Source organism: Nansenia antarctica (genome assembly GCF_963989245.1).
Source record: "Nansenia antarctica genome assembly, chromosome: 3".
Classification (NCBI taxonomy): domain Eukaryota; kingdom Metazoa; phylum Chordata; class Actinopteri; order Argentiniformes; family Microstomatidae; genus Nansenia; species Nansenia antarctica.
Window position 1 is genome coordinate 77,917,485 of NC_137688.1, and position 21,068 is coordinate 77,938,552.

The 21,068-nt window shown below is 44.5% G+C and overlaps 1 protein-coding gene across 1 annotated transcript; it reads left to right on the forward strand.

The window, feature by feature from the left end:
- Nucleotides 1-383: 383 nt before the first annotated feature.
- Nucleotides 384-21,052, forward strand: LOC308154438 (CUB domain-containing protein 1-like; the record flags this gene model as incomplete). Its single annotated transcript, XM_080527599.1, has 12 exons — nt 384-520; nt 8,670-8,872; nt 10,270-10,623; nt 12,308-12,508; nt 13,004-13,360; nt 14,433-14,795; nt 15,369-15,566; nt 16,020-16,391; nt 16,986-17,176; nt 18,430-18,595; nt 20,141-20,228; nt 20,521-21,052. 12 exons carry the CDS (start codon nt 384-386, stop codon nt 21,050-21,052), a joined length of 3,162 nt encoding a protein of 1,053 aa, XP_080383725.1.
- Nucleotides 21,053-21,068: the final 16 nt, after the last annotated feature.

The window sequence follows — 21,068 nt, forward strand, 5'->3', positions numbered from 1 at the left end:
TTGTCTCACTGAGAGGGCCTGTGTACTTAGATGGGAGAAACAAATGAAAGACTACTTAAGTGTACTCTCAAAGATACAATCACACACACACTCGCTTCTTTGAATGTAGTCTCCATGGCCCCCTGGTTTAGAACCAGGGCCAAACTGCACTACACAGATTTGTTGTAAAACAGGTCACCCAGTGGTGTGTTATCAGTGAAACGACTTCCTTTTCCTATGGGGGGTCTGACCTCTGACCTGTCCTGCCAACTACACCTTCTGTCTTGAAGTGAAAGTGAGGACTTTACGATGGGACAAATTGAACATTCTGGGGCGAATGCCCCTGGATACTAAGGCCTCCGGATACCTTCTACGAGGCGAGCCTGAGGGGTCTGTTGGACACTATGGCAGCGGTGGAGAAACACGACCAGGAGACAAACTACCACCTGCACAAAGCTGAAGTGGAGGTAAACCTGGACAAGAGAACTGCAAAGACTCTGTCTAGTGCCTCCACCCTTTCCACCCAGTACGCCTACACCTGGTGGGATTGGATCTATCGGAGGTCGGTCATCACTCACCTCCGCAGTGATACTAAAACCTCTCTTGTTCTTGGTACCCTTGGTGTTTGAAGTTACGATGACAGTCGCTGGTTACATTCATGACCACATATTGTGCATGAATCACTCTTCGTGTTTGTGAGCCAAAGGAATTGCTTGAATGATCAACTGAATCCACTTTTACATTTTGATGTAATTTTCATTATTGTTGTGTGATGTTTCTTTCCAGTGTTTTGTTGTGTATTTTTTAATAACGTTCCACAGGAACTCAGCCAATGGTCAGTCAGCTCAGGATGTTCCTTTGGAAAACACTGTTTATAAATTGAATGTTTTTGTTGTGCTAACTTACCAGTGAGTGTTCCCCATTTGATAAAAGGTCGGACTGGTATACACTGTTCTCAGAATCTGACTTTGAATCTCCTATGTTTTAGACTTTTTAGACAGATTGTATTTCCAATCTTTACTTTTCTAGAACCTTTGACTATGATCGTAGCCTATGTATTATAAGTTATGTTTACACAGTTGATTGTATGTTTTGATCTTAAAGCTGACATTTTCTAAATAAATCTTGTCAATTGATTACAATTACAATTGAGACTACTGCCCCAGTTATGCCTAGTCAATTCCTTTTGCAGTTAGCCTGTGTTTGTACGACTCTTTGCTACGCGCACATTAAGGTCAGAGAACCAAATGTAGTTGAGGAGAATAGCCTAACTGTTAAAGTTTAACTACATAAAGTTAGGTCATTGTGCGCATCATTTTGGAAAATCCCTCTTGGTTCTATGGCCCATTAGGTCCAATAGTTTTATTATAATTCCTTGCATTGAATAGCCTACAGTACGCAGCCTCACTGAAGCAGTTTGGGTAGCTTCCTGTGCCAGAGCAACTCTGAAAGAATTCAACACTTGCTAGATGAGAGCCTCTGCTCTTTAAAAGTCAAATGTGTAATATTGATACAATTGATGCAGTCGCAGGTTGTGGTTGTTTTTTTCACCAGGCCAACTGCTACTTAGAAATGTTCCTGAAAATGATGTAGAATTGCATGAAATGTGTTTAGAGAACAACACTTTTTTCCGGGGAGAGGACTAGCCGTAGGGAGAAGGCTGTCTGTCAGAACACAGATGAGCATTTGTGTGTAATTATCCACACGTGTGGCACGCCTTTACAAGATGAAATCAACATTAGTTTTAATATACAATCTGTACAATATTCATAGTGTTGTCCCTGCCCATGTCTCTGTCCTTACATCTTCCCACTCCTCCTTCTTTATAATCAAAACATCCACTAGAGGGCGCCTCCTAGTTATAATCACTATCAAAATGAGCAGATTACCGCCGAATGGGCTACTTTTTATCACGTTGGTTTTTGGTGGATTTAGCGTTTTTTTAGACTGTGGTTGGGCTGGAAATTGTCAATCCCATCTGGCAACCCTGATCACTATGTCTGACCCTACTCATCACTCGCTACTGGGACTTTATCTCATCATTAATTAAGTAATGAAGTTTATATGATTAGAAAGCTTTGCCGTATGCAACATTTACAAAAAGTGCATAAAATGACAGGATCTGATACTGAATTCAATGCACACTACAGGACGTGTGTTCAAGTTTCAATAACACCATTCAAGCCCATGTTAAGTTGAAATGCTTGTTCAATTGGATTTCAGTAATGGCATCTCATATTGTGTTACTCACACAGAAGTGGGTATCTGAATGGCGCTACGTCATAGAGTACAACCATGAGCCAAACATGCTGCCATAGCAACTAGGGAGTTTTTCAGGGCCAAAAGCGGAAAGGTCTTGACTGGCCAAGTCAATCTTCAGATTTAAATCCAATTAAACATGCATTTCATTTCCTGGTGATAAGATTTTAGGCAAAGGCAAAGGATAAGACCTCAAAACAAACAACAACTGAAGACGGCTGCAGTATAACAGGCCTGGCAGAGCATCACCATGGTTACAGTACAGGCCTTGCAGAGCATCACCATGGTTACAGTACAGGCCTTGCAGAGCATCACCATGGTTACAGTACAGGCCTGGCAGAGCATCACCATGGTTACAGTACAGGCCTTGCAGAGCATCACCATGGTTACAGTACAGGCCTTGCAGAGCATCACCATGGTTACAGTACAGGCCTTGCAGAGCATCACCAGAGAAGATACCCAGCATCAGGTGGGGTCAATGGATTGCAGACTACAGGCAGTTATATTGCATGAAAAGGATCGTGTACCAAAATACTACACATGAGTGCTTATCTTGGACATTTGTTCATTGTATATTGCACAATATGTACCATTACTTTTGGGTATCCTTAAATAGGGGGACTGTGCATAAAAAGTGGTGTAATTTCAGAATGGAGAAACCAATATGTACACAAATACCATCAAATCAAAGCTGATTAACTCTAAATCCAAATATTTGGCGTGAAGAGCTGAAACAAGAAAAAATGCTTCACTGTCCCATTACTTACGTAGGGCACTGCCACTGCTAATCATTATGGTATTTTATATTCATGTGATGCTTATTTAAAGAGGATTCATAAGACTATTGAGGATTTTATAAACAGTAGCAGCCATGTTTTCACTGTTCTGTCAGTCTATTACAATGTTCAACTTGAGACTGCCCCCCCCCCCCCCTGCCTGTCCTTTCTTGGCCTTGCCTGCCTTAGTCAATTTGGCTTTTCAACTCAAACACACTGATTATGTGTTGACAACATGTGTTACATTCAGGACACGTGAGTAAAGTTAATGGGTATTTAATGAGGGATAGGTAGGGCACAGGGAAGCAGGGTGGAATGGCAGGTAGGGTAGGCTGGTAGGCAGAGCAGGTAGGGTAGGCTGGTAGGCAGGGCAGGGAGGGGTGGCAGAGCAGGTAGGCAGATGAACTAGTATACAGGGCAGGTAGGGCTGGCAGGCAGGCAGACAGGGCAGGCAAGGTAGACAGGGCAGGTAGGGCTGGCAGGCAGACAGGGCAGGCAGGGTAGACAGGGCAGGTAGGGCTGGCAGGCAGACAGGGCAGGCAAGGTAGACAGGGCAGGTAGGGCTGGCAGGCAGGCAGACAGGGCAGGCAAGGTGGACAAGGCAGGTAGGGCTGGCAGGCAGACAGGGCAGGGAAGGTAGACAGGGCAGGTAGGCAGGTGGGCGAGTACACAGGCTGTCAGGCAGATTGGCAGGCAGGCAGGCAGTAAACCGGGTCGTAATCCTGAAGCAAAGAGAGACAAGGTAGTGATGAGACAAGGTACAAAACACCTGGACTAACGTAGGATCAAAGAGCAGTTAAGCGGCCGAGAGCGAGACTAATAACTTTGTAGAAACAAACAACGATCTGGTGATGAGAGGATGGGAGGGAAGCCGGGGTTTGAACACAGGTTGAAGAAGGTGGTGAAGCTGATGACCAACAGGTGAGCAGACAGAGCAGGTAGAGATGATGATGACATGGGAGACTGGCCAGGCCCACTATAACGTAACCAGACAAACAGACACAGACAGGAGAGGGTTAAGAGAGTTTAATGGCACAGCCTGGGTGAGGAGGGCGTGACACAGTATGCTTATAGCATGTAGCACTAATGTTGCGCTAATAATTAGTGTGTTACTGCCCTCATGTGGTCTTCCTATCTTCTCAAGAATGACCATAATTCCCTAAACATTCCTTACTAGAGTAAGATATTACAGGGAGGCAAAGCTTTATTTGATATCTTCCCTAGGCATTATTAAGAACATGTTATGTATGCAGGAGTAGGCAAATCCAGGCCCCCTCCCTCCCTCACACATCTGACCAGGGGCTTGTGTCACTGTCACCCAAACACACACTAGTATCGTCAAACTGGTTTCACCAAAACTTGAATGTTTTGTATGTCACATGCATGAGTGTGTGTTAATGTAGCTCAGTGGTCCTGCCCCAGGGCTCCGTCTCAGGAATGCTAGCTAGCATCATAAGACATGTGGAGACAGGAGGGTGTCACAACGCAACTGTGAGTATTCACAGTGTTCATCTCTAGTATTGAGAAGACTGTCTTGCCCACGTATCCACAAACCCACTGCTTAATCACCTAAGCTGTCACTTTTAAACGCATCGGAAAGGATTATAGGCTTAATGATTTTGTAGTGGTAGCAAATTTGCCTCCTAAGAATTATTTTCTATGCTGATAGGCTATATATAGTTTTCTAGAGTTAATGTATGCTTCATTAAATTAAAGCATTTTGTCAAATCAAAGATGATACACACACATACTGTATGTTCTATCTTCTCATTGGAAAAGCAACATCCCTTATACACCCCCCTAGAATATTTATACAGAAAACAAACAAATTCAGAATCTATTCTCACAAATTCAACATTAGGCAGTGATATGTTGTGTAATCCAAGAAGGCCTCTGTGAATCAGACAAGCAATCATCCCAGAGGGGGTTGTTAGATGAGGGTCAGTCAGGCCATATTGTACACCCTACCAACGTTTGGCTTGTTAAGTTGTTAACATCTGTTAATTAACCGTCACTCCCATGCTTACTCTGTACATATCACACACATATCACCGGGGAGAGAACGCTGCATGTATAGTAAAGTATAGTAAAGTACTATATTATCCCATTGTTCATCAATTTTTTGTAAATATTGTAGCAGTATTTTAGATATGTCTATGCATTTAAAATAGGCTGTATGAATAGGCTTGTACAATAGTTATGTATTTATTTTTCATTTATTAATCTGTATGACGTTGCTGATACTTGCAGGCGACATATTGATTGCATCTGCAATCTTATATCATTCAAGACAAAGATTGTGATTCAATTTGGTGTTTAACAAATTGCGATAACATAATAATAATTAATGTTCTGAATTAAATAATTAATGTTAAAATATATATATTTTTTAAATGTATGAAAACTTGAAATGGTGACAAGAAATTAAGTCCTCATCGATGACGTTTTGCCTTAGATACCTCTTAAACCACGATTAATAGAGAGGGAACACTGGCTGACAAGTGAACACGTGACCTGACACCGGCTCAGAGTCGAACAGCTCCAACCTTCACCCGTCAGGTTGGGACAGGTAACCGGGACACGCCCATAGCGCCATAGGACACGCCCATAGGTTCGGACAGGTAACCGGGACACGCCCATAGCGCCATAGGACACGCCCATAGGTTCGGACAGGTAGCCGGCCCGGGACACGCCCATAGCGTCGACAGGTAGCTACGGGTGGTAATCAGGAAGTCGCTGTTCTCAAACTTAGAACGTGAGATTTTATCAAAATGCAAAAGCCGTGGGTGTGAGAACGAAACGGCAAATAGGCTAATCAAGAAATATCTATTATATATATAGAAACATATAGTGTTTAATCAGGGGACATGCGGCTCCACACAGTCTACTCTCCACTGGTCCTCGGAGCTCTTGTCTTGCTGCTCTTCAGGCTGTCAGGTGAGAACAAGTCGACATCAGCAATCCGTTTTAAACGATTAATTGTGTGATTGCCTTGAATCGTTCTGTTTTCACAAATGTGCAAAATTAGCGTAGTGTTATTAGGATAAACTGTACAACTCAAACATCCTCTGGCTCTGGGAGTTTGCTGTATTCATTTGGAGATATGATATTGGTTATTAAACATTGCATAACAATCACATTGTGCCTGGCTGCCCCATTTCAAATGAATGGGTAGGCCTGATGTCGCTTCCTTTAGGACTCAGAACATTTTGATTCTTGTAAGAAAAATGATTTAGGGGAAGAAAGGTAGAATGAAAGTAACCTACTGGAGTCACAGAACCTGAGAACCAGTTAGTGCTGAGATATGATGTTGACGGGTGAATACAATGTGTTCAGAGAATCTAAACAAATACATGTTTTACCCACAGTTTAAATTGTGCCCCTCTGACTTAATATTATCTTTTTTCAGTTTTACACAACGATGTTTATAGTATTTTAGGAGGCACAAAGGATTAAAGTCAGACTACTTAGTATGACTCCTGTCAAGTGGATGGATTATCTCGGCAAAGGAGAAGTGCTCACTAACACAGATTTAAATACATTTGTGAACACAATTTGAGAGAAATAGGCTTTTTGTGTACATAGGGAAAAAACCGTATGTCTTTAATTTCAACTCATGAAAAATTGGGGCAAAAACTAAAGTACTTTTAACCCTAACCCTATATTTTTGTTCAGTGTAGTACTAATAACGACGAGAATGACGTCATCCTCCTTTTATGTATTACAGCATTGGAGCTGTCTGTGTCTTCTGACAATTGCACAGTCTCCAACCATGCTAAGGCTCGACCTATGCCCGCCTTGACTGTAAACAAAGTTGTGTGCCCAGCCGTTGGACGGCAATTCAGCAGCTAATCATGACCTTGTTGTTTGCCATAGGGAGGTGTTTACTGTTTACCTACTAAACCAGAGCTTTTGTACAAGTCACAATTGGCTGTATAATTGTAACATAGCTATTTTAAAGTGGGTCCTCCTTTCACTCAAACAGTTGAATGACAAGACTATTATTACATTTCAAAGTATAGGCTTACATCCTGATTGTGTTGTGTTCTTACTGGCAATATTCGATACACCTTTTCACATTAAAGGTCCATTCTGCATTCAGAGAGCATGCAGTAGCCTACCTACTCTTTAACAAGGCTTTTTACAGGGCTCCATGTGATGTCAACGCTGTCATATTGTTCTGTGTTGAGTTGACTTCAAGTCTCTGCAAGTTTGGGTGATTTAAGAATTCCCTTCAGGTTCTTGGAGGCGTAGTGCAAGGGCCTTTTACTCAGAGAGAACGACCTATAGAGACAACTCTAACTAACATACTCTTTTTAACATAACACCTATATAACCACTGTATTACCTGCACTTTGTAAAAGGCTGCCTGATTACTGTTGTATTGTTAATCATTCTCAAATCGATGTGAAAAACAGAATAGATGTAACAACAGGTTTAACTATCAAAAAACCTGATGGTTTGAGAGCACACCTGTTCTTCAGAAACCCTCGAGGTCCCCTAGCGTATGTGTGTGTGTGTGTGTGTGTGTGTGTGTATGTGTGTGTGGGGGGGCGGGGGCGGCAATCAGCAGGAACAACAGTCAACTATGACCTGCTGAAGTTTATTTTTGAAGATGGTAAGTGATGCGAGTTTGAGTGCGTTCTGTAACGTAGTCCAATCGTTTGCTGCCGCAAAACTAAAGGAGTTGCGGCCGAAAACAGTGCGGGCTTTTGGGATGGTGAGTTTGATGAGATCCCATCCCAATGTAACCATCATCTAAGACAAGAGTAGCAGCTGAGACTGTGTTGTGTCCAGGTCTAAAGTCTGACTGGTGCACATTTAGGATAGAATGAAAAGATAACCAGGTTATTAGCTGGGAGTTGATCAGGGACTAATACTTCGGAAAGGCAAGGTAGCTTGGATATTGGGCGGTAGTTATCTAGGTCAGAGGGGTCACCACCTTTATGGAGAGCTATGGGAGCACATGGGCTGCCTTCCGAAACAAAAGATTAAAAATACTATATGTGTCAGTGACTCTGCATTATGGTATGGCGCCCAACCCAACTGTAATGAATACAGTAATATTGTTCCTGTGACAGAACATGCAGCCATGTGTGTCAATAAATAGTATCTCAAGTTCAAACATGCAAGTGTTTGCATACATCTTCAAATGTTGGGAGGGAATGTTTTAGCATACTTTGTCTCATTATTCGTTATACCTTTGTCGCTATTGAAGTTTAACCAGTTTCCAGAACCAAGCTTGAAAATGCAAGGCTTTGCTCCTCTGTGCAAAGAGTTAGTGTTTGAATGTTGGACTAGCTTTGTTCACCTCAGAGTGTTCTGTAAAAACGACCTATTTCGGACTGATATGTTTGGGGTGGCTGTGGCGCAGGAGGTAGAGCCGCCGTCTAATGATCGCAAGGTTGGCAGATCGGCGGTTCGAGCCCCGGCTGGCCACATGTCGAAGGGCAAGACACTGAACCCCCACATTGCTCCCAGTGTGCGGGCCGGCGCCTTGCATGGTAGCTTGCCGCCAGGGGTGTGTGAATGTGTGTGTGAATGGGTGAATGAGAGGCTGTTGTAAAGCACTTTGGATAAAGTCGCTATATAGGCCAAGTGCAGTCCATTTACCATTTACCATGATCCCTCAGAATGTTTGCGCACGACTGTCAGCCCTGATGGAGAGGCGACGGTGACGGTCTCGACCGCCCTTCCCCTGGGCCAGTGTGCTGTCTGCACGGTCAGCGGTGAGAACGACACGCAGACGGCCTGTCACTCCTCTCTGACCCTGGTCCCCGGGGAGGAGGTCACCTTGCTCTTCAACTGCTCCGAATCGCCAAACAACGCCTTCGTCGTCCAGATACACAGGAAGATTGGTGAGTCCAGAGACATAAGGAACCCTCTTCTTCCTTCCTTGTTATGTTGGTTAGTAAGATGACACCCTCTGTTATGTTGAATGACCTTTTGAAACTGTTGGCTCAATTCAATAACATTTTTGCATTGCAGTAGGCCTACAATCCTTTTTCATGCAGAATGGTTCTTGGTTGTTTTAAATAGCAGGTCTGGTCATAAACAGATCTTTCCAAGTTTTAAGAAGATAAGAAGCTGTTATTTAGAAGGAAGGAACAGCCCTAGGAATATAGAAGGAACAGCCTTCCTAGCCAGCTAAGGGAACAGCCTTCCTAGCCAGCTAAGGGAACAGCCTTCCTAGCCAGCTAAGGGAACAGCCTTCCTAGCCAGCTAAGGGAACAGCCTTCCTAGCCAGCTAAGGGAACAGCCTTCCTAGCCAGCTAAGGGAACAGCCTTCCCATTCCTAGCCAGCTAAGGGAACAGCCTTCCTAGCCAGCTAAGGGAACAGCCTTCCTAGCCAGCTAAGGGAACAGCCTTCCTAGCCAGCTAAGGGAACAACCTTCCTAGCCAGCTAAGGGAACAGCCTTCCTAGCCAGCTAAGGGAACAGCCTTCCTAGCCAGCTAAGTCAACAGCCTTCCTAGCCAGCCAATGGAACAGCCTTCTTAGCCAGCTAAGGGAACAGCCTTCTTAGCCAGCTAAGTCAACAGCCTTCCTGTTGACTTAGCTAAGTCAACAGCCTTCCCAGTCAGCTAAGGGAACAGCCTTCCTAGCCAGCTAAGTCAACAGCCTTCCTAGCCAGCTAAGGGAACAGCCTTCCTAGCCAGCTAAGGGAACAGCCTTCCTAGCCAGCTAAGTCAACAGCCTTCCTAGCCAGCTAATGGAACAGCCTTCTTAGCCAGCTAAGTCAACAGCCTTCCTAGCCAGCTAAGGGAACAGCCTTCCTAGCCAGCTAAGTCAACAGCCTTCCCAGTCAGCTAAGGGAACAGCCTTCCTAGCCAGCTAAGGGAACAGCCTTCCTAGCCAGCTAAGGGAACAGCCTTCCTAGCCAGCTGAGTCAACAGCCTTCCTAGCCAGCTAAGGGAACAGCCTTCCTAGCCAGCTAAGGGAACAGCCTTCCTAGCCAGCTAAGGGAACAGTCTTCCTAGCCAGCTAAGGGAACAGCCTTCTTAGCCAGCTAAGGGCAGTACAGAGCCTGGAGTCTTTTAAGACGGGCCTAAAAACCTTTTTATTCAAAAAGGCCTTTGACTGCTGAACCTGTGTTCATTCTTGTGATTTATTTTGTGTTTTTTACTCGGTTTTTAACTTATTATGTTTTTGTGGTTGTTGTTTTTCTCTCTGTAACACACTCTGAGATTCTTTTGAATGAAAAGTGCAATACAAAAAAATGCATTATTATATTATTAATTGTTTTGTGTTACCCAGAATGCACCAAGGACTCCTGCAGTCCTTCCACAGGCGCGGCTCAGTCTCTGCTCTTCCCAGAGTTCAACAGGACTCTCTCCTGGGACCTGAGTGTGTCAGACAAGACAGTGATGGTTTTGGATTTCCCGAAAGGACTAAACAAGATAACTGAGTCAGACACATGTCAAGATGGCTACCGCTACTCTGTGGTGACACCCGGTAAAGAAGGAGAGGTCCAGACTCAGGGCTACTGCAGGAACGGACCTGTGGTTCACCTCGATCTGCTGAGCCAAGCTACCGTGTCTCTGCAAGTCCCTCAGGGTGGAGAGATCGACTCTTCTGTGTTCACGGCCACTGCCAAGCCAAAGGCCAAAGGTAAGCCCCCGCTCAGAGCCCCTATACCTGCAGTGTACACTGTCAGGTGTGCAGGTACTTTCATTATTAGCATAAAAGCATGTCAGAGTCTGATAAGCAGATATGGGCCCAATCCCAATACACAATTTCGCGTGTTCACGAGTAGGGGTAGGGTGTCCCGTTTCTTGTTGGGTGAAGTGGTAGGGCTACTTGGCCCTCCAAACTGAGTTTTTTCAGAGGCACACTCAAAATCAAGTGTTATGAGAAATCTCCCAGAATGCCCTGGAAATGTCTCACTCATAGGCTGCTATTTAGGAGGACATAGAGAGATAAGGGCATGGATACCCTTCCCCCAGCTTCAGCCTGGCTCCACACCAACATGCTGTCTGTCATAAACCTGCTGTAACAGTCGCATAATACATTTGGCGCTTTTCCATTGACCAGACCGGTACAGCTCGGTACGGCACGCATTTGTATCCTACCCGTACCGTACCGTACCGTCAGAAACGCTTCTCCATTATACACAACAGACCTGGAGCGAGCGGTGACAGTAGGAGGAGTTAAGTGTCATAAGAGCACTTCATTTTAGTGCCGCTATGCAGCTCAACGGGGGGAAATGCAATAAGAATTATGTAAAAATGCAGCACTATCATGCACAGATCAGCCTTAAAACATGTAACGTTAGATATATCATGTTAGACAGGGAGTGATGTATTTCTACGGAAAGGCTGTGCTTGACGCTTCCATTGGACTGACGCCGGGGCTCATACAATGCGATATGAGTGCTCCGGTGTCTTGCTGGTAGTCTTTTATTTATAGAGAGATAAGGGCACGGATACCCTTCCCCCAACTTCAGCCTGGCTCCACTCCAACATGCCGTTTGTCATAAACCTCCTGTAACAGTCGCATAATACATTTGTTGTTAAATTATTGGAGCAGGACCAGGAGCATACGCGTGGATGAACAAGCACAAGCGCATAGCCTGAGGGTACAGCAGTGACCAATATTATCAACCAATAGAGTAGAAGATCAGCGCGGTTGTGAGGTTCTTTCCAGTCAGGACACCTACAGTGACCGGTGTGTCACAAAGGCACTCAGGGTCATTAAGGACCCCAGCCACCCCAATTAAATCAGAATCTGTTGGAGCTACTGCAGTCAGGGAAACGGTACCGTAGCCTCGGGGCTAAAACCCAGAGGATGTCAATTAGCTATTTCCCTCAGGCAGTCCGGCTCCTTGGGAAATTCACTGGAAGAAAACAAATGACCCAAACCAAACACTCTTACTACAAAAATAATATATTATATGACTACGTCTGCCTGCATACTACCTGGTTACTTGAACACTACCTGACTACTACTTGACTACCTGTACTGTATCATATCTGTATTACATTGCTTCATATTGTACGCTGTACAGCATTTTGCACTACTGATTCTACTGCCGTATGACTGGTCCATCTGTAGTACGACTACCATCACTTTATCACTTTATTACTGTATCCTAGCTTCAGTAAGCGGGCCGGCGCCTTGCATGGTAGCTTGCCGCCATTGGTGTGTGAATGTGTGTGTGAATGGGTGAATGAGAGGCCGTTGTAAAGGGCTTTGGATAAAGGCGCTATATAAGTGCAGTCCATTTACCATTTTATCATGTTTTGCAAAATCAGATTCGCCCTCAAGTGACCTCCTTGTTTCTGGTCTTCTGCAGAGGGCCGGAGGATGTCTGTGACCCCTGACCCTGACACCATTGTCATCATCAGCAGGGAGGCCAAGGAGCCAGACTGCTCTGTGTGCGCCGGCACCTGCAGCCCCTACGTGATCACCCTGAGAGACGCCCGCAACACCTCCGTGGAGTTCAGCTGCTCACAGCCACAGGACGTCTTCGTCGTAGAGATCAACAGGGAGATCGGTAAGGGAGGCCCTTGTGAAAACACGTTTCACCACAGTCATCTGATTTTATTGTCAAGCCTGACAATGATCAGCATAAGACTATAATTAATTAATGAATTAGACCAATTAGACTATAATTAATTCATAATGAATTACACCCCTATACTTTTTATTTATTTATTTATTTTTACTTTTTTTTTACTACTCGATCTTTTCAGTTTGTAAAGCGTCTTTGAGTGTCTAGAAAAGCGCTATATAAGTCGAATGTATTATTCGTATTCTTATTCTTATTCTTATTCTTATTATAAATAAAGAGATCTCCATGCAAAATTATGAGGATAATAATGTGTATAAAAATGTACCTGCTTGATGATTTCTTGGCAGTTATTGTAGTCCTTACCTGTATAGATTCAGCTGTGTAAATGGGGTTCATAGATGCTTTTTCTCCTGCTGTCTCACTCTGAATGAAGTCATCTCTCGGCTTCACCCGTGCCAATGTATTTCCCTCCTTCAGACTGCACAGAGATGGCCTGCAGCGGCGACATCGTGCAGGCGGTGTTCTCCCTGTTCCCAGACTTCAACAGGACTTTTACGTGGGACCTGAAGGCCCCTGCGACCCAGGCGTTCCAGCTGGGCTTCCCCGAGGCGGGGATGAGACAGATCCCCAACTCCGACTCCTGTCCGGACGGACACACGTACACCATCGTCACCTACCAGCGCACCGGGCCGGCCGTCATCGGGACGTACTGCCGGAGCGGCCCCGTCACCATGATCCAGGTTCTGTACAAGGGGCGCATGACGCTGGAGGTCCCCGGGGACAGGAACCTCGACCCCGTAGACTTCAAGGTCACAGTCGGGCCGCAGACCAACAGTAAGTTTCCAGTAGCGGTGGGTGTAGGGGGGGTTCACTGTTTGCTACTTTAAGTAGTGGGGGCAACTGTGGCGCAGGAGGTAGAGCCGCCGTTTAATGATCGTAAGGTCGGCAGATCGGCGGTTCGAGCCCCGGCTGGCCACATGTCAAAGTGTCCTTGGGCAAGACACTAAACCCCAAATTGCTCCCAGTGAGCGGGCCAGCGCCTTGCATGGTAGCTTGCCGCCATTGGTGTGTGAATGTGTGTGTGAATGGGTGAATGAGAGACCGTTGTAAAGCGCTTTGGATAAAGGCGCTATATAAGTGCAGTCCATTTACCATTTACCATTTAGTGGTCTTTCTTGCAATTAAAAATTATAGAAACATTTAGAAAAATGATATGAAGGGCTGAACGACTGATCAGTGGAGGCTGGTGCTGATGGGGAGGATGGTTCTTCATTTACTAGGCCTTATTTCTATTACCCAATATTGTATGAATGCATTCATAGTCCAGCTCAATGTAACATTGTAGGTTTAGGCCATTGCCCACCTAGCTATCATGAGTTTGCTACAACCTAGCCTACACATGAACGTTTATAACACAGGTCCACAGGAGAGAGAGAGTTATCAAGGTGACACTGGCATGTTTGTCTTGCACACTAATTCCTGGGCCCAGTTGTTCAAATGTTTGGGAGAACCATCCATTTCCTCAACAGACCAGCCTCCACTGTTAAAGATGCACCTGTAAAGGACACAGAGTTAATTTCTTACTAATAATTTGAATAATTTTGCCATTTAGCAGACGCTTTTATCCAAAGCGTCTTACAATTACGAATTACAGGGACATTCCCCCTGGAGTAACTGAGGCCTAAGTGCCTTACCCAAGGGCACACTAGTAGTGGTGTGGCTTCAGGCGGGATTTGAACTCACAACCTTCCGATCCCAAGTCCAACTCACTATCCACTAGACCACCACTACCCCCCACTACTCTATAACCTTCTCTATAGCCCTCCTTTACAGGCATTGGTATGTCAAGCAATTATACTCTCACTCACACAGTATTTTATACCACTCTCTCTCTCTCTCTCTCCAGTGCTGGCTGTGATTAAAGTTGATCTACCCCGAGGGGTGTCGGATACAGACTTCCTCTCGGCCAATTATCCCAGAGATTTCCCAGACCAGCAGCGGATGAGGTGGGACTTCACAGTGCCGGGCATGCATAACTACACGGTCCACTTCCTGAGTCACGTGGAGCCGAGCTGCCTGAACAAGGAAGTGAGCGTAGAGTACCAGAGGGCGGGCACCAAGGCCCCCACCAAAATGACTCTGACGGACACCCAGCCGGTGCACTGGCAGGGCAGCTTCAACATGTCTCTGAGGAACTGTCAGACCAACAGGACGGAGAGCGGGCTGTCGCTGAACTTCAGAGTCTCTGTGATGAGAAGTGGCCACCCAGGTAGGATGGCGGCAACGTTTTTGCCACAGACACACTGTGTGTTACCGACTGTTGTTCCATCTTTAAGTTATGTTATCACATGATTTGCATTATAAGGACATTTACATTACATTGTTGGCATTTAGCAGATGCCTTATTCCAAAGCGACTTACAATCAATACATTTGACTAAGCAAGTGAATCATCAATACACCAGTCGTAGCAGGAAGAGTAATCTAGCTCAGGCCCGGGGCCATTGGCAGTCTCCGTGATAGGAGGAAAAACGTTTATTTTTATTTTTATATATAGACACAGGAGAAACAGAGAGACAGTACAACAGGGGGCAGTAGAAGTCATCTTCCAGAGATGTGTCTTTATTCTCTTTATTCCAGATTAGTCACCCCAAGATACTATAGATTAAGTCTGATATTACGTTTTAAAGAATCATATCTCTTGAGGCCTAAATATGCAATCTTGGATAATCCGTCATCTGTCAACAGAGCACTGTTCGAACATGACAGTTCAACCCCTCAGATAGTGTTAAATGATTACTTTCTCAGATAATGATTGTGTTTGTTTTGTTTTTCCTGGTCAGTTCTATGCAACGTGCAACTAAAAGAGAAGGAAGAGATAGACCTCCACATAGAGAAGCGGGGCTCGGACCCCTACTGTGAGATGAGGATGGACTCTGTGGTGAGGGAGAAGATCACGGTGGTCTCTGGGACTAAAGCCAGCCTTTCTTTCCTGGACTGTCCCAGTGAAGACCTCCACCTGACTGCCAGCAAAACTATTGGTAACATCCTACATTTTTCATTGCACATAAATCATAGACGACAATACACATGTCTATGGACCTATCGCTAAGCCACGCCCCCTTTGAAATAAATAAACAACGCTTCACTGACTGAATGACATTCAATGACTTACAATGTTGGGAGTTGGCAAATTTCTGATTTACCACAGCAAGTAATAGACATGTTTTTTTTTTTAAAGATGACAAGAATATTGAGTCTAGAAGCTTTTCACCATCAGATATTAGCGAGTTGTTTGTCCGAGTTTTCGGCCTGTAGTGACTTTTGCTGTGATATGATTGGACAATTTCTATTTTGGGGCGTGGCTTAGCGATAGGTCCATTAGGGTCAGTGATTATCACATTTCACTTTCAAGTGCATCGGTATCATAAATAGTAATCAAATGACCAAAACATTTAATAGTAACCTTTTTGTCACCTGTGGATGTCTTGCAGAGTGTCTGGATCTGGACTCCAGCTGTGTTAACGGGACTGTTCTCACCGTGCCCAAACTGGACGCCTGCCTCCCTACGCCACTCCAGAGTTTCACCTGGAACCTCAGGATCCCCGAGCACGGCACGGTGGACCTGGTGTCTCCCACAGGCCATCTCAGGCAGTCCCTACCCGGCCAGGAGTGTAACGGCAGCGTCTCCCTGCATGTTGCCGAGGGTGCCGAGGGTGACAGTGCCTCCATCGGCTACTTCTGCCCCAAAGGCATCGTGCAGAAGGTCCAGGTGCACTCCAACGTCTCCGTCACCGCCTCAGCCAAGGACCTTGGTCGGAAACGAGGGCCTTTCCTGAATGTCACCTTCAGCGAAGGAATCTCAGGTATTCTAGCACAAATATAAGACATTGCTGTTCACTTTTGAGCAACGAGAACATTTGTCATGCATTCTTCTAATGAATCAGAATGTTAAGGGACTAGGCTCGTGTTGTCCCAACATATTCACACAATGTATTCCTTATTTAACAAGAGGCGCTGAAAGACTGCAATATAAATTCCCCCCAAAAAGTTCGGAAACGTTATTTCGGTCGGTTATTCCTCCCCTTTAATAATACCAATTGGTATTGTATTTTATACACTACCCACACGGTTAGCTGTGTTGCTCATTCCTCGAATGCATGATCCTTACAAGTTGTATCTCGTTGTAAAGGTGACTAATCAGGCTTTCCAACAATATAAAATACAATACCAATATTAGTATTATTATTATTAAAGGGGAGGAATAATCGACCGAAATAATGTTTCCGAACTTTTTTTGAGGAGTTTATATATACACTTTTTATTTTTTTATTACAATGTCAAAATGATACAATTCTCCCCTCTCTGACCGCTGTCTTCAATCATAATCATATCAGAAGAGATTATGGCTCATCATTTCATTGATGGAACTGTATCATTCTGCTTCTCCTTCTTCTCAGAGAGCCTCATCTACACCGTCTACCCCAGAGCGGGGGCTCCGGCCCTGCTGGCCACCCCCAACTGGCCCAAGGGCATGAGGCCTTACTCCACCGTGTCCTGGATCGTCAGCCTGCCGGACCAGTACCAGGCCGACCTGCAGTTCACCAACGTCAGCCAGCCCAAATGTGGCCAGAGGCACACGGGCATCAAGGTACCAACACACTGAGAGAGTGCAATAACTTTCTAACTTAAACTTAAACTTAAGGGGTGGCTTAAACTAAACCAAATTTGTGATCATGAGTAATCATACTCATTTCAAGCATTGCTCGCAGTGTTAATTTTGGCAGGCTTTTTAGTCACAGAAAACCCAAAACATTTTAGTCTAGCCGTAGTCAGCGACGAAAACTTGACTAAAATGTTTTGGAGTTTTTGTGGACTGAGACTGCACTGGAATGTTTTCAGTTTTCATCAACTGGAACTGGACTGGAACTAAGAAAAATGGAGGTGACTTGGTGTGACTAGAACTGGTGTGCATCTTCATCTAAACACCAAAGACTAAGTGACTAAAAAGCCTGCCAAAATTAACACTGATTGCTCGTAAACACTGTTTTAAATTATATTGGTCACTTTGTTATGTATCTGTGTAATGTCTGGTTTTGTATTGTCTTGCAATGTTGCGTCATTTTGCTGTGCCTGCTTATCTTGTATTGTCTTGCTTTGTCTTGTATTGTCATGTAGTGTGTTGCCTGTTGTGTCATTTTGTTGTGCTTGCTGATGTTTTTAATGACACTACACCTTTACTTTTTGGAATAGCCTGCTTAGGGACTACAGATGAAAATTAGCTCATGAACTAACTCTGGCACATTTACATTGATGTGGAAACTGATTTGTTGATTAATGTGCACTGTCCCTGGTAAATAAATAAAAATGCCTTTTCAAAAAATGCCGGTTGAGAGAGGACGCTGGCGTTGCTTGTTCGCCGCTTCTCCGTCCGAAATCTAGGTGTAATTGCAGTGTCCAGAGTAGATTGTCCTACAAAGACACTTAAGGGCTCTGCACACAGCGTGCGATTTCTGTTGCGCGTCAACGTTCCATTTTGAAGTTTGAATGGAAGTCTATGAGAACATCGCATCGCAATGCACACGGCCCCGCACGGCGAAAATTCGATTCCATTCATAACAACAATGGAAATTATGGAATGTTGACGCGCAACAGAAATCGCACGCTGTGTGCAGAGCCCTTTAGACTTAGATTTAGTCATCTAAAAATTAATTAGACCCCTATACTTTCTTTTATTTATTTTTTGTTTCTTTTTACTACTACTACTCGACCTTTTCAGTTTGTAAAGCGTCTTTGAGTGTCTAGAAAAAGCGCTATATAAGTCTAATGTATTATTATTATTATTATTATTATTATTATTATTATTATTATTATTATTATTATTATTATTATTATTATTATAAGGTGCAGACGCTGGGCTCCCTGGAGGAGATGCTGAGTCGCAGGGAGGACGAGGAGTCGGAGGACAAGCTGGTCGTCCCTCAGAGCTTCTACCTCAACATGTCCAACTGCCTGCCGGAGGAGGACCACTTCAGCGTGCTCATCAAGGTCACGCTGCAGAAGAAGAGCAGTAAGCACCATGTTACACTATTACATCTGTATCATCTACAGTACAGGGGCGGCTGTGGTGCAGGAGGTAGAGCTGCCGTCTAATGATTGCAAGGTTGGCAGATCGGAGGTTCCAGCCCCGGCTGGCCACATGTGGAAGTGTCCTTGGGCAAGACACTGAACCCCAAATTGCTCCCAGTGAGCGGGCCGGCGCCTTGCATGGCAGCTTGCCTCCATTGGTGTGTGAATGTGTGTGTGAATGGGTGAATGAGAGGCCATTGTAAAGCGCTTTGGATAATATTTGAGATTTGAGATTGTTTATTAAGGTAAGCCCCTTGAGAAGAATCTTCTCATTTTCGAGGGGGTCCTCACATATAACAATACAAACATAATAGTAACGCATAACAAACAATACAAAGCACCTACACACACACTCACACACACAGCCCGTCATCACTCCACAACCCACCACTACAACCCAACCGCAATATATAGATGCAACAGTCAGATACATACATAATATAATTATCAGAAGACATCAGAAAGTAGTCGAATTGAGCAACAACAGAGAGCACATTAAAGGAAAATACAAATACAAACAACCTGAAAACTAGCCAGTCCAAACCCCCCACATAATTAATAACATGAGCAGGGCTTTTTTAAATAGGAAAGTAAAGATGATTTAAAGGAGTGAAAGGATGTGATGGACCTTAAAGGGGAAGGGAGATTGTTCCAATCACTAGGGGCCTTGTAGGCAAATGATTTACGACCTAATTTTTTACGGTATCTGGGAACACAGAAAAAAAGGTTTTGATGTTGTCTGAGTGGATAGGGAGAACTACGGGGGACCAAAGGCACATAAAGGCGCTATATAAGTGCAGTCCATTTACCAGTAGGATATCTGGACAACTCTAACATTAGCCTCTCAAGGTATCCTGCACACACAATACTGAACCTAGAAAGATAATACAACTAGAGAGATTTCTTGAATTGATCCAATGCAGTCCATGTCATGGTACCAAGATTAATATATACTATTTAGTTCTTGCATCGTAGATACTTGGTGCTCTTAATTAATTTGTTGTACCTGTTACAATGACAATAAAGATCATTCATTCATTCATAATTATCATCAGTCTGTTCGATTTTCTAGGCAAGGCAAGGCAAGTTTATTTGTATAGCACATTTCATACAACAGGGGCAATTCAAAGTGCTTTACATACATTATTAAAAAATACAGCAAGAGGAGCATAGTAAGAAAATAAAAATTACAATGAATAAAAGCAAATATAAGAAGTAGAACATGCAAAACATGAAGATTCTTAGCTTAGATTTAAATATTTTAAGGGTTTGGGCCTGTTTGATTTCTTCAGGGAGTTTGTTCCAGGAGCATGCGGCAGCATGTTTATGTTTTTACTCTTGGAATGATTAGCTAATTAGTCTCAGCTGACCTTAGGGACCTTGCAGGAATATAGGGTGGGAGGAGATATATTTTGGTCCAAGACCATTTGGTGATTCTAATTTCTGTTCTTATGACCATATATTACGTTTGTGTTTGTCGTTGTAGAGCTCCTCCTGAGCATCATCCTGGGGACAGTGGGAGCGCTGCTGCTCCTCATGCTCATAGTCCTGGCAGTGGTCTGTCTGGTGATTAGGTGAGCTGGTTTACTAAAGTTTAATTATCATTATTATTATTATTATTATTATTTTTTTATTTTTTTACAATGTCTGGTTAATGTTGTAGTTAGTCTTTGTTGAAGTATGTTGTCTGTTTTTATAGGTGTCATTGTTTATAACACAAGTCACAGACGATATCACAGATCAAACAAACTTGGCTTTGATGATTCTGATCTGATTTCATGATGAGGGTCAGTTGGGCAGTGGAGTAGTATGATGTCTGCTTGAATCCAAACCGTTTGTATTCCTTCTGTTCTGTCTGCTGAACAGGAAGAAGAAAAGGAAGATGAACAAAGGGGCGTCCATCTACATCGGTAAAGGGAATATGTTCCTCACGGGCGACGGCGCTTTCCCAAAATCCCGGGCAGACAACGAGTCCCACGTCTACACTTCCATCGACGAGACGATGGTCTACGGCCACCTCCTACGCGACCCCAGCTACGTCGGCACCATCCAGGAGCACTTCCCAGGAACGGGACAGCCGACCGACACGTACCGGACATTCACCGGGCCCGTCGACGGCCCTGCCATCACAGACACGGCCCCAGAACCTGAGCCCGACGCCGGGCCCGAAGCTGATTCGCCTGATAATGACATGTTCGGAACCTTCCTCGCCCCGTCAGAGAGCTTCCTCCCGCCGAGACCTCGCACGCCCATAGACCGTAAGGACAGCTTGGCCTTCGTGGACCCCAGGATGGTGGACAATGAGCTGTACTCTTTCAAGAGTCTCGGGGACACGCCACCCATCCGTCTCTCGGCCGCAGACCTCGATCCAGAGAGGGAGGAGTCAGGGGTATTGTGAGATGGACTGATGTTAC